Source organism: Capsicum annuum, chromosome 10, assembly GCF_002878395.1.
Source record: "Capsicum annuum cultivar UCD-10X-F1 chromosome 10, UCD10Xv1.1, whole genome shotgun sequence".
Classification (NCBI taxonomy): domain Eukaryota; kingdom Viridiplantae; phylum Streptophyta; class Magnoliopsida; order Solanales; family Solanaceae; genus Capsicum; species Capsicum annuum.
Window position 1 is genome coordinate 190,280,130 of NC_061120.1, and position 14,710 is coordinate 190,294,839.

The following is a 14,710-nucleotide window of genomic DNA, read 5'->3' on the forward strand; positions in this document are numbered from 1 at the left end:
AAAAAATAAAAAATTTATATACGCGAAAAAACTAAAGATTACCGCGAAATCTTCAATGCATATCACCACGAATGTTTAGGGATGAAAAATTACTCCAAAAAATTTTCAATGCAAACCTATATTGGGGGAAGACAAAAAATCATCTGATTTGGGAGAAAAATTTTCTTTGAGATATGCTCAAAAAGCGTGCATAAGGTAATGTCGCAAAACTGGCCAATTAGCTAAAAGAGAAATTATGAAAAATTAATTACATGAGAGAGAAAGTATTATTTGCTATATACATTGCATATTATGTTTGTATATAGGGGCCCATAAAAAAATAGTTTTATAACTAATAAATAACTATGTAGGATAATTTTTTAAAACCTTAATAATATCATGTAATTAAGAAATTGTTTTATCTAGGACGTGTATTTTTATTTTTTTAAAAAATATATTCTCTTCCGTGTAAAAAAGAATAACATATTTGAACTTGATATGAAATTTAAGAAACTAAAGAATACTTTTGAATCTTGTTAAATTAATGTTATATCAAATGTATTAAAATATTCTTTAATCTTGTAGTATTATAAACATGTCATATGAAAAGTTGGTATTAAAATATTATTAAAAAAAGAATAACCTTTTTCTAAAACAAACTAAAAAAGAAAACAGGTATTTTTTTTTTAAAACGGATGGAGTACCAATTATGAACTGTCTTACAAACACTTAGATGACTTGAAAATTACCTATACAAGTCAAACTTAGGTATTTTTTTTTAAACAGAGGGAATACCAATTATGAACTGTCTTACAAATACTAAGATGACTTGAAAATTACCTATACAAGTCAAACTTTTGTGTATTTACAACGATAAAATCACTCTAAGTTTGAAAATTTATCCTACGAAATCATTTTAGCCAGAAAAAAATATGTTTCTAGCTGGAAAGGTTAAAGCCAAATCACCGTAACGTACAACATGATTTTTGGTTTTCATAGAACATATCAACATATTCCAGTTTTAATGTTCTTTTTGTAGCTATACGATGATTTGGCCCAAATTGGCTAAAGTGATTTTGTGGATGACTCACCAACTTTGAGTGATTTTATTATTACAAAATAAATAAAAGTGACTTATAATCGATACTTGTCTAATATAAATAAATTATTAGGGGTGTGACACATACACCCCTTAAAAAAGATATTTAGAGATATTAATCGATCGATAATTTATCAATTATTCTTCTGATTTTTTCCAACTCTTCTCTAAAGTTGATATAATTATTATTATTTGAGATTTAAAAATAATTGAAAATCTCATTTAAAAGAAGGGTACGTAATTTTGGAAAGAAATAATTATTACACTCTTGAACTCTGAATAATTATTCATTTTGGGTCATAAAAAATAAACAATTCATTTATATTAAACCAAAGAAAATAGTACGTATAATATATTATGAAATTGCAAGGAAGATGTATCCAAAAAATTGGCATGTTTAATTTGAAAAATTTCTCATGTTTGATTGATCAAAATATTTCAAGCTACGAGACATTCCAAGCTAGCTCATTGTCTCTTCCTCACCTCCCAACTCAGTGACGGAGTCAAAAAATTTATAGAGGGGATTCAAAAGTACACATATGAACTAGCCAAAAGAGGTTTAAAATCTACTATATATATATATATATATAAAATAATTTTAACCATATATATAAATAATGTATATTTTTATCGGATGAACCCCCACATCATATGGTAGCTCCGGCCCTGCTCCAACATTCCAACCCCTTCCTCCTCCATATTCGTAGTTTTTTCATGTGTTCGTCGAGAATATTCGGGGTCGGATCTTGGATGATGGCACAAATTTTGTATTTATATTGATAAATCTATTAAATATATAAGAAGTAATTTTTGGAAACCCCATATCAACAGTCTCTTGGTCCAAGGGTAGACATGAACCTTTCTTAAACTTTACTGCCTTCTTTGATGAGGGTTCAATTCCTCTTAAGCATATATAATTAATAATTTTTTTTTAGAAAAGATTGAAATTGTTGTCTTTAATTTTTCGGAAAAGTGGGTTCGCAGTGTTTAGAAAGCTGCCTGATTAATATATCTCATTTGGTATTTGGTATGTGCATTGGAATCTCAATTAATTCAAATCACACACAACAAGGCTTATTTTGAGGGTGACACTCCCAATAAAAAAAATTTCATAGTCAGAACTCGAACTCAAAACTTTTAACTAAGGTTGAAACAGTTCCACCAATCGTGCAAACATACCTAATTAACATGTTGGTAAGGCAAAAATGTGGCATTGGTGGGTCAAGAGAAACCAAATAGAACCTTCTAAACGCTGCCCAGAATATGGGATTTAATGGAGTAGAATAATTGGAACTGTCCTACCGTTTGCCAGCCATTTTCAATTACACAATTTGCCATTTTTTTTCCACGTACGTCCAGTATTTATGGCTTCATATTTCTAATTCCACCATAATGATTTGAAAATCAATTAAGAGGTCAATTTATTAAGCTGCCTATTGTGAATGGAACGTTATTTGCAAGTAGACTTTTATTCCTCTGCCAAATGCCAGCTTCCCTTTTTCAAAAAATGTAAACACGTCTTACATGAGTACGTTTACGTTAGTAAATAAACATCGTGTTAGAAAAATAGTTTTAAGCCTTGAAGTTGATTTGTAAACAAATAGTTACGTGTTTCAATATAATAGTATATTGTGGATACGGTTTTAATGTATTTGATAAAAAAATATCGACACAAATATGTTTTCTATATAAAAAGGATAAATATCAAAAAATTTAAACGTGCCACAATTTTTCATTTTGACACCTTAATTGGACTCGTTTAGGAGTCCTAATCAAGGTGCCAAATGGAAAATTGAACTATAACAAATTTATGAACTAAATTAATTGGAACAAGCCTAACTTATGATTTGTACGCGATTTTGAATTATAAGTATTTTTTATGTTATCTAACACTTAAATTAATTAAAAAGTGCTCATAAGCTAATAATTTAACCAACTCATAATTTAATCATACATTTTCTAAGGGTTGTTTATTGGTTAGTGGATTCTATTATCCTGAAATTATAATCCTTGGATTAATTTATCACACTTGAGAGGTGGGATAAAATAATTTCAAGGTTTATGATATAAGGTGGTAAATAGCAGGATTAAACCTGAATTAAAGTTTGTGGTGAGTTCAATTGACCCCACGGTATAAATTTACATTAAATTTATTTAAGAACACTTAATCCTGAGATATCTCACCTTATCCTGCATAGCAAACGAACCTAAATCCTTTTAATACCTGCTAATCTAAGCTGATGAAAAGGTCAAATCGTAGAGTAACAGGCAAATAACAAACTGAACAAGTCCTTTTCATTTTTTGGGGTTAAAAGTTTGAATTAGAAGTCAGATCCTTTCATGATTTTCGTAGAAACATCTAAAGAGTTTGAAATCTTCAACAAGGCAGACATTAAAAAGACGTGTTCTTTTAGTCGTCAACCACAAGGTACAAGTAAACTTACACAAAAAGAGAATCAAAGAATTAAAAAAAAAAAAATGTTGAAGAATATTATGAGAAAAATAAATAATTAAATTAGTTAAGAAAACGCGTGGGCTCAATTTAGTTTTCCATAAACCATCTCTCCCATATTGCATACCATGTAGGGTGTACATGGTCTGGTTTGGTTCGATTTGATTTCTTTTAATTAAATCTTTATTAATTATAATTGGATTCTTTGTCCAATATTAAATTAAGTCAAACTCAATCAATAATCATGTTTTTTTCTTTTATGATTTGACGTAATTTGCGATTTGATTTTGTTCGTTCCTTAGGTAATTTGTGGCGAAATTAGAATTTTACATTAAAAAATAACTTTAAAAAATATGCCTAAAATAATTTTGGAGCCATATTTATCATTACGTTAGAATAATTTTGTACATCAAGTGAATTCAACGACTCTTGTATAAAAGAAAAGAGTTTTTTGCGCAATCCGCATAATATAATTTAATTTAAACCGCCTTTCCTTTCTCTTGGCTCAGCCTTTGGATTTGAATTTTCAACATTCCTAAATAAAAACAAAAAAACAAATACGACACAAATACACACCCACCCCAAAAAAAGAAAAGAAAAAAAGGAATGACCAAACAAATTAAGTAAACGTGTAACCGCTTGTCATCTTTGGTTTCTCATTGTCATATCCTCCCTATATATATTCAAGAAACCCCTTCTCATATATTCAAACACAATTTCCAAACTTCATTTCTTCTTCCAACATTTCTCAATTACAACACAAAGTTTTACAAAAATCACTAAGAGAACAAAGTAAGAAGAAAAATGGCCTCATTCATGAAGCATTCTTCCATGATTCTTTTCTTTGCTTGCACCCTTTTTCTCCAAGGAGCATTAGGTATGGTTACATTCAATTTTATTTCATTATTCATTGATCACCTGACGCTCTTATGTTGAATTTGTTTTCTTAATTTTGATCATTATCATGCTTTTATTAATATGAATTAACATATTACATATGAGCATGTTAACATGAATTGAATTAATAAATAGACGGACCAGTAACCGGTTCAAAAGTTACTTAAGCTGCAATGAGTTGGGTCATCTTAAACAATGGTCATAATGACATAATCTAACCCACACAATTATTACCAGTTTTAATTTCTTTATTTGTTTGTCTTCTTATTTCAAATAAAACATTTTTTCTATTATTATATATAACATATCAAATTTAAAATAAAAAATAAAATATGTTGACAAGATTTCTAATGTATCAATGTAGACTGTGTATCAACATAACCTTTGAGTCACTAATCCGTCCAAACTTAACAGATTGGACAAGTCATAGGCTAATTTTGCCACCCCTAATATACAACATGTATACTAGTCAATATTCATTTCCTCTTTTTTTTGGTCCTCCATTTTAGGGGAAATCACATGTGAAAACTTGCCAACAAATGTTTGCTCTTTTTCGATCTCATCATCTGCCAAGAGATGTTTATTAGAGAACTCAGCAAATGAAGTTGGAAAAATGGAGTATCAATGCAAGACATCAGAGGTTATGGTTGGAAACATAAGAGAATATATTGAGACAGATGAATGTGTTAATGCATGTGGTGTTGATAGAAACTCTGTTGGGATTTCATCTGATGCTTTGCTTGAACCTCTATTTACTGCAAAACTTTGTTCACGTCCTTGTTATCAGAATTGTCCCAACATTGTTGATCTTTACTTCAATTTGGCTGCTGGAGAAGGTAAATAATTTTATTCGATTCTCAATTCTGGTCGTGTTTTTGTTGAATTGTGTGAATATCTCATCTAAAAATTTAAAACCATTAAAGAGAAGAACATACTTTTATTTGATTGATTATAACTTTAACACGCCCCATGCATGGATGGTATTAAAATGATCTTTTATACCATACGGAGAGAACGAAAAAATCTTGAATAAATGTCGATAATTGACAAGTATTCCGTGCCCCTATTTATATGTCATAATTTTCTTTTTAGTCTGTTACGAAAGAAATGTCATAGTTTCTTATAATATCTATACTTGTTTTAGACCACATACTTCTAAAATCTTGCATTCTTTCTTAAATTTCATGTCCAATCAGATACGGTAACATATATAATTTGCGTCCGAGGGAGTGGTTTGCATTTTTTTGAAATTCTTTATCTTCCCTCTGTATCATCTTCAGAAAAAAATTATAAATCACACAATTGTTTCAACCTAAAATTTTATCCTTTTTGGTTGATATATTTATCATACAATATATACTTTTCTTGGATCCGTCCCCTTTCAAATGTTTGTGAAGGAGGCCAAAGAATGATGCTTTTCTTGACAAATCAAATTCTTAAACCTGAATCAAAGAATATTTTATAGAAACGTATTGCTCCCTCTATTTCAGTTTGCCTAATACCATTTGATTTGACACAAAACTTAAGAAAGAAAAAACTTTTGAAAATTAGTCTATACACTCCTTGAACATTCATGTGACTATAAATTATTTCATTAAGCGTAAAAGGAGAATTTTAAAGTTAAACTGTTTTTTTCGAGACAAACTAAAAATAAAAGGATGCCACATAAACTAATACGAACAGAGTACTAATTAATAAATTGCATTCATATTTGCAACATTTCACTAATTTTTTTTTAATGGTTGAAATTTGCAGGAGTGTATTTGCCAGATTTATGCAACAAACAGAGAACCAGCCCACACCGCGCCATGATAGAGCTATTGAGCAGTGGTGCTGCTGCTGATGCCCCTGCCCCTTTTGCTTCTCAAGATATTGTTGTTGGTGCACCTGATATTGCCCCTGCTTCTTTCTAATTTATATACTTTATACGCAGCGGGAGTTTCAATACGCTGAGATGCCTTTATATATGTATACTATTATATTCTAAGTCACTTTCCTTGGGAATTGGTTCATGCAAAGGAAAGTATTTGTTTACTACATTAAGATTGAAATTGTTATTGTAGTATAGTGAGAGACCGAAAAATGGGATTTTGATCTCATTGTTATTGTTTTATTTTTCTTTTCATAGGATTTGTAGGAATTTGTTGTTGTGAGAGAATCTGTTCACCAGTTTTTCTACGGCTGAGACATCAATAAAATATTTTCTTTCTTTATACATGTCCTCTTGTTTTTTTCCCTCTTTTCTTTCCCTCGATTTATTTTAGCTTTAATTATATGGATGAAACGTCAAAGAGAGGACAAGAGGGAGTTAATCGGATGATAAACATTTTCACTTACAATCTTAATATTGTGAGTTAGAGTTGGAGCAAAAAAAAAAAGGATCGGAGAGGTTTTTAAAAAGAGTAAAACATCTAGTATCCTCCTGAATTATGACCGATTTTGTTACGAGACACTCCAATTTCATGGGGATCTTATTACCACCCTGAACTAAATTTTAACGTATTTTTGTCAACATTTTTAGTTGATGTGACACCATTTTAGCTGACATGACACCTTTGCCGTGGACCTTATTTTTATGTAAAAAAAGGTACCACGTCAGCACAAAAGAATGATAAAAATACACTAAAATTGACTTTAGGAATAATAAGACTCCTTTGAAGTTGCAGTATGTCGTAACAACTTTGATCATAATTAAAGAATGTATTAGATGCTTTACCTATTTTTAAAATATCAAAGATTGTAATCACACTTGTTTCCTGTCTATTGAATTTCTTTTTCGAATGAGGGGCGAAGAACTATATGAAATAGTGAAGTGATTTGAACCTTAAGACGATATAAATAAACAATTTAAAGTAAACATTTTAATTTTAAATATGTTTATTTAGACACCTCAATTCAACTTCATTATATTATTTGAATACCTCAATTTATAAAATGATTATTTAGACACTTTTAAAATTTATATACCACAACAGCTTATTCACGAGATATAATTGGAACGAATTAAAGTGTTTAATTGTCTATTGAGATCAAACTAAAATATCTAAATATGCATATTCAAATTTACACGAGGTTGGTCCTAATATCCTATCACTTCACTGCAAACTGTACATGCAAGACTTGATAACATAAAAGATTTCAGTTAATGGCTATACATTAGCATTTGAATCCCTAGTCCAAAGAAAATATGTCAAAGTCTGGAGCCTACTTCATCTTTTTTTTTTTTTTTTTTTTGAAGAGTTCAAACGAGTTGCCTTTCAACTTTGCGATCTGATCCCAAACAGACTTAGATAGCAAGGAATTTAACAGTAAAGTACGGGAAAAGAGTAAATGAGGGACACAATAATTTTACGTGAAAACTCTTTGCTCAAGGAAGAAAAACTACAAACTACCTCCAGGATTTCTAAAGCTCCACTAGTATTTAAGCAAACTTGAATATAAACTCCATGACTTCAAGAATTAAATTCCTAATCCTTCTTCTCCTTATAATAACTCTATTACATAGAGAAATGTGCAATACCTCTACTGCATCACCACCCAACTAACTCTAACTAAGTTGACAAGTTAATTCTAACTTCAATATCACCTAACTCTAGATGACAACAATGAGTTTGGGAATTAAAACACCTAGTAATAACAAAAACAACAGTAGGCAAAGTTTGTAACCACAATATAAAAACTCAATTACAACAAGAACATGGAATACAACTTTGTGAGTAATCAGTTCGCTGTTGCGAATGAGGCTTCGAATTCAAGAGCTCCAAAAGAGAGATATGTTGTGAGTATATGGAAGCTTGATTTTCTTGTTGTGGAATATGAGCAACATATATGAGACAAGAAAACCTAGACGAATTTCATTGGCTGGGGCCAAAAAGTGGATCAGCTTTTTTCACCAACCTTGTACACTTTCGTCCAACAGTATATGACAGTGATGTTCAGGCAACCAACTAGGTCCCTAAGTTGTTGCAGCTTTGTCATCACGCATTCTTCAGGAATCAGATCCCAACATACAATTTGTCAATCATCAAAACTAAGGATTTAACAATTTTCCTCTTTTGATGATGACAAACTCATGCACGTCTTCAAGCAATCACAACACCTTGTGCCTTCAATTTACAATACTGTTGTAAATTTTAAAATTTTTATTAGTTCATTATCATTTTAATATTTCTGCACAGTCATCTGCATATGTACATAGCATAACACTACAATTCTTTCTTACATATTATAATTTTAAATGTTTATAGCGTAATATAGTTTTTAGATGATTTTGTTATATTTGTTATTTTTATTTTTTTATGATTATACATTGACATTCATATTTTTGTGCATTATTTAATATGATCTGCAAATGTAAGCCAACTAATTTATTTTAAATAGACAAAGCAATAAATTAGTCAAGTCAAAATCATGTTAATTTTTTTTTAAAGATGACAATTGATATGACTGATTAGATCTTTTACCCTTTAATCAAAATACTATTTCCTTTGTCTCAAATTATGTATCATCATTTTCTTTTTAATTCGTCCCAAAATAAGTGTCGTCTTTACTTATTTGACAACTTTTTAAAGGTACAATTACCCTTTTACCTTTATTAATTCCACTTAATTACAAATAAATAAATATTGACACATTTTTTGATAAAGAATAATTTGGTAAATTTTATCAAGTCTTTTCTTATTTCTTAAACTCTGTACCCGATTAAATGACAACACATAAAATGAAATGAAGAGAGTACTATTTAATGATTAAAAGAAATATATTTTATTTTTTGGTTAATAATAAACACCACTTTTTATTATAAATAAAATAGGAGGGCCAATTATTTAATACACACACCTACGCACAAACACCACAAATACAACGCACAAAATCTGATCTCTCTCTTTCATCTCCCTTTCTCTCTCCCCTCTCACTTTCTCTCTCTCTAACACCCCCAGCGCCTCCCCTTTTACTTTTTCTCGACAGCCTTCTCCACTGCCTCGCCGGAGTTGATCACCGGCGGGCGAGTTTTCCAGTCGAACTCCCCCCATGTCTGATGGAAAATCATGGCAACACGCCGTTGATGTCCAGATCTGGCCAGAGTTGACAATTTTCTGGCCGGACTCCATGAAGGCATATTTCTGGCTTTTCCTTTGGCTACTACTGCTACATACCATTATTACGTTCATCATTTGTTCCAATAATATTTTCGATTGACTTAATTTTCTCTAATTACTCTAGTCATTTTGCACATATTTGGGCAATAGTTATGTCATTGTTTTAACTTTGCTCTCTTATTATTCTACTTTTTGAATTGATTGATTAGTTTTCTCTACTGATGAACTAAATTTTTATTAAAAAAATAAAACAAAATATTAATTTTTACTAATTTTAACTTATTTGTTTACCTTACTAGTTTGTTTTTTCCTTTATGATTACCTCCCTCTTTAACACTAACTAATTGAACTAATAACTAACTAGTTTTTTGGGTCTTCTCTTTGGGTTTGATATTGTTATCGTATTAAGATGTTATTCTCTTTTATGTTGATTTAGTTTTCACGGGATTTCAATCTTTTGTTCGTATTTAATAATATTAATATGTTATCTTTGAATGTTTATTGTATTTAGCTCCTCTGTTTTGGTTAACTACTGATTTGTTTGTTATTTTGAGCATTTGGGTGACTGCAATATTTTTTTACTGTCCTTAATTTCGCGATGAAGAATTTTTCCGTCTATCTTCGAGTACTCCACAAATAACGAAGATGGATATTATGTATACAAATATGTAATAAAAATAAATATTTTGGACAATGATAAATTTTTTATATTTTTTTAAGAAACTTTATTCGAGCGCACTCTTATGATGAAAAATTATACTAGCTCCGTTTTATTTTATGTGTTGCCATTTGACTGAGCATGAATTTTAAGAAATAAGTGAAGATTTTATAAAATTTACAAAATTATTCCTCTTAATGTTTACTTTTTAGTTATCTTTTCTTAATAAGTGGGATTCAATGGGAGTGATGTCATTAAATAATTACCAAATAAGAAAAGGTGACATTATTTTTGGAACGAATTAAAAAGAAAATGACGACACATAAAATGGAACGAAGGGAGTATATGTATATATATATATAGGAAAAAACATCATTTCCGCCTTAAACTATATTCGAAAAGTCTAAGTCACATCTAAACTATACAAGTAACTCATTACACACTTAAACTATATAAAAGTGATATTATTTTCTCCCCGTGATACCCATGTCCAAGTTTAATGAGTGGAGTGCACTCCACTCGCCCTCTTGTGGTGCCACATGTCTAATTTAATTTTCCTTTTTTTATTAAAACTTGACCCGATCCTATTACTCTTTTAACCCATCTATTTAACCCATCCGACCCGACCCAACCTCATTTTATACCCTAACCCGATCAAACCTCTTCATCCAAATGAAAAGTCATCGGATGAGATAAAAAACGTGATAGAAAATTCACCTCTCTTCACTCTTTCAATTTTATATCAAATTTAAATTCGATAGAAGAGATAAACAATAATTTTGCTCTGTTTCTCATTGTTGACAAGTAAAAATTATTTTTTTTTATCTCTTTTCAGTTCAAGTTGATTTGGTTGATTTCAACGGAGGTGGTACGATCTAGGATAAACACTTAAGGTTACGATCTTTTATGTAGGAACTACTGATTTTCAGTTCAAAGGTTAGTTTTCTTTCCTAAATATAGTAGATCTAGGATTTATTTTCGTTTCTAAATTAGATCTACGATTTTTTGAGTTAGGATTTTTCCGTCTTTAATTTGTTCAAATTAATGTTTTATTTTTATTTAGATGCTCAATATGTGATAATATAACCCTTGACATTTATAATAGTTCGATTTTATTAGGGTTTTGACTAGAATTTTTAATTAGGGTTTTTGAATTAGGGGTTTTTGTTTTCTTTAATTTATCTTGAAAATTGATTTGTTATAGATTGTTTATGTGCTTCAATCTGTAACAATATGAGCTGTGACGTTCAATATGTGATAACTAACGTGTGATACTTATAATTGTTGCATAAATACTATAATTTTTTTATTTTTGCGTACTGTGAGACTTGTATCTTTTTTATTTTTGTGTATTATGAGACTTGGTATCTTTATTGTGTTTTTGTGGTCAATGATTTCAGGTTTATAAAATGAGTTTTGAACTGATCACTTTGAGATTTTACTATGGTGGAGAACTTAATATGGGTAAGGTGAAGGGGAAAAAAAGGAAAAAGATATGAGGGTGGACAAGTTACTGAATATGTTGATGTAGATCGGTTGTCTTTATTTGAATTTAGGGATTATGTAAGGTATTTAGGGTATATTCCCAAACAATGCGTACTATATGTTAGACTGTCCAAAGGTTCTAAATTAAAAGAAATTAGGTCAAACGAGAACACACTTGACATTTCAAAGAAATTGGGTAATGGGCAAGTTTTGGAAGCTTTTGTGTGTCACATGGTTGGTGAACCTGAGGTGGCCCCACTTTTAAAAGTTGTAAGTGATGGAGAATGGCATGTGGAGGGGACAAATGGTGTGTTTTTTAATAAAGACACTGAAAATGACATTGAAAGTATTGACAGGGCATCTAAAAATAGTGAAAATGCCCCTTCTTTTAACCAACCTATTGCTCATACTTCTTCTCTTCCTACTGACCAACCTACTGCTCATGTCTCTTCTCCTATAGCTGCTACTCCTAGTAGTTATACTGCTGCTCCTAGTAGTTCTATTGCTGCTCCTACTAATTCTACTTCTGCACCTTTTAAATCTGTTGTAGATTCAGATGTAGAATCTATTGATGGAGGTATAGAGATTGGGAGTGATGTGGATGAATATGTGGATGAAGAGTTAAGAGGTTTTAGGGAAGAAAAAAGGAAAAAAAAGAAGAAAGAGGGGAGAGAGACGAGTAATTCCTGAACATATTAAGTTAGGAATTGGAAGAAAGGGATCGGATATTGGCTATGATGAATCTGCAGGTGGTGATAGAAATTGTTTGGAGGGAAAGTTAGCTGGTGATGAACTTTTTTACCCATCTGATGAAGCTGCCAGCTTTAAAACTGATTCAGATGATGTAATAGATGAAGAAAATGAAGTTGAACAGGTAGAACACAGAGATAAAGCTAGAAGGAGGAAAAAAGTTAAGAGAGTTGCATATAATTCAGACTGTCAGAAAGTTGTGTGGGAGTTAGGACTTGTTTTTGAAAGTGTTAATGAATTTAGAGCTTCTGTTACTAAATATGCTGTTGTTGAACATGTTGTAATTGAGAAATGTGTTAATGAACCTACAAGGGTAAGGGTTAGGTGTACAACTGATTGTCCATGGCTTCTTTATGCTAGCATTGATTCTAGGTCTGTGAACTTTGTTGTGAAAACCTATAATTCAATTCATAAGTGTGATCCTATCAATAGGAACATACTTTGTAATACCAAGTTCTTAGCTAGCCACTTCAATGAAAGGATAAAGGAACAACCAAATATTAGAATTTTTGAGTTTCAGCTGCTTATTAAGAAAGAGCTGGATTTACATGTTGGGAGAACAGTGTGCAGGAGAGCTAAAAATAAGGTGATTGCAGAACTGATGGGTGACTATAATTTGGAATTTGAGAAAATTTTAGATTATAGAGATGAGTTGTTAAGATCAAATCCAGGTACTACATGTGTAGTGAAGCTTCATGATGAAACATTTGAAGATGGTAGAAAAATGTTTCAAGGTTTCTACATATGTTTTGATGCAATGAAGAAGTCCTTCCTAACTAATTGTAGGAAGTGCATTGGTTTGGATGGATGTTTTTTAAAAGAAGTGACAAAAGGGCAGTTATTAGTTGCTGTGTGTAAAGATGGTAACAATCAAATGTTGCCACTGGCATGGGCAGTGGTTGAGATTGAAACCAAGACCACTTGGAGTTGGTTTATCAGGATTGTAAAAGAAGATCTTCAGCTAGGAAATGAGACAGATTTGACAGTGATAACAGACATGCAAAAGGTAAAGAAATGTTGTTTTTGCTTCTGTTTCTGTTTATATTGTATCTGTTTCTGTTTATGTTTATGTTGTAACTATTTCTGTTTCTGTTTTTGTTGTAGAGATTAGAAATTGCTGTAACTGAATATTTACCAAATGTTGAACATAGAATGTGTGCAAGGCATGTCCTTGCAAACTGGTCAAAAGATGCTATATGTAGAGGTATTGAGAAGAAAAAATATTTTTGGAGGTGTGCAAGATCTACCTTTGAGGCTGAGCTTAGGGACAACATTAGCTATATGAAGATGTTAGGGGGAGAAGGAATACTAGATAAGTTGATGTATTTTAATCCAGAGAGATGGAGCAAGGTTTACTTTAGCTTTGGAACAAAGTGTGATGTTGTAGACAACAACATGACAGAATGTTTTAATGCATGGATTTTAGGAGCTAGGCATAAGACGATAATTATAATGTTAGAGGAGATGAGGGTAAAAATAATGAAAAGAGTGGGACAGATGAGGAATTTTTGTGAAACTTGGATCAGTGACATTTCTCCAATGGCTATGAAAGTGCTAAATGATAATACAACAAGGTCTATGAAGTGCAACATAGAATGGAATTCTGATATAGGGTATGAGGTGCTTGATAGAGGATATAGGCATATTGTGGATCTTGCTAGAGAATATTGCAGTTGTGGAGCATGGATGTTAAAGGGCATACCGTGTCCTCATGCAATGGCCTGTTTTCACCACAAAAAATTGGATCCAATAAACTACATCTCTCACTGGTACAATAGAGAAACTTACATGAACACATATAGTTTCTTCATTCAACCAGTTTTGAATATGAAGATGTGGCCACAATCACAAAATATCTCTGTTATGCCACCTCATGTTAAGAAGCTGCCAGGTAGGCGTGGAAAGAATAGGAAGAAAGAAGAAGGTGAAACCAAAAAGAAAACTGAAAAGTTGTCCAAGAGGGGGATTGAGATTTCATGTGGCACTTTCCATAGCAAGGGTCACAATAAAAGAAGATGCCCAACAGGTGCACCTGCTGCTGGCACTAGTGCAAATCCTAGCCCAAGTCCATCTGCTGGTGCAGACCCAAGTGCAGTTCCAAGTGCAGTCCCAAGTGCAGCACCTACTATTGGAAAAGGAAGAGGTTCAACTAGAAGAGGAAGGGGTAGACCACCAAAAACTTCTACAGAAAAGGTATTTTATTTAATTTGATAGTGTTGTGAACTAATTATGCTTGCCTTATACTAAATATCTTCTTTTCTTTATTTTTAGTGTGCTGACAGACCAAGAAT

At 31.4% G+C, this 14,710-nt stretch overlaps 1 protein-coding gene across 1 annotated transcript; it reads left to right on the forward strand.

The window, feature by feature from the left end:
* Positions 1–4,185: 4,185 nt before the first annotated feature.
* Positions 4,186–6,642, forward strand: LOC107852921. Its single transcript, XM_016697955.2, has 3 exons — positions 4,186–4,407; positions 4,937–5,263; positions 6,183–6,642. The coding sequence occupies exons 1-3, from the start codon at positions 4,335–4,337 to the stop codon at positions 6,338–6,340; spliced, it is 558 nt and encodes a 185-aa protein (XP_016553441.1). The 5' UTR covers positions 4,186–4,334; the 3' UTR covers positions 6,341–6,642.
* The last annotated feature ends 8,068 nt before the right edge of the window (positions 6,643–14,710 follow it).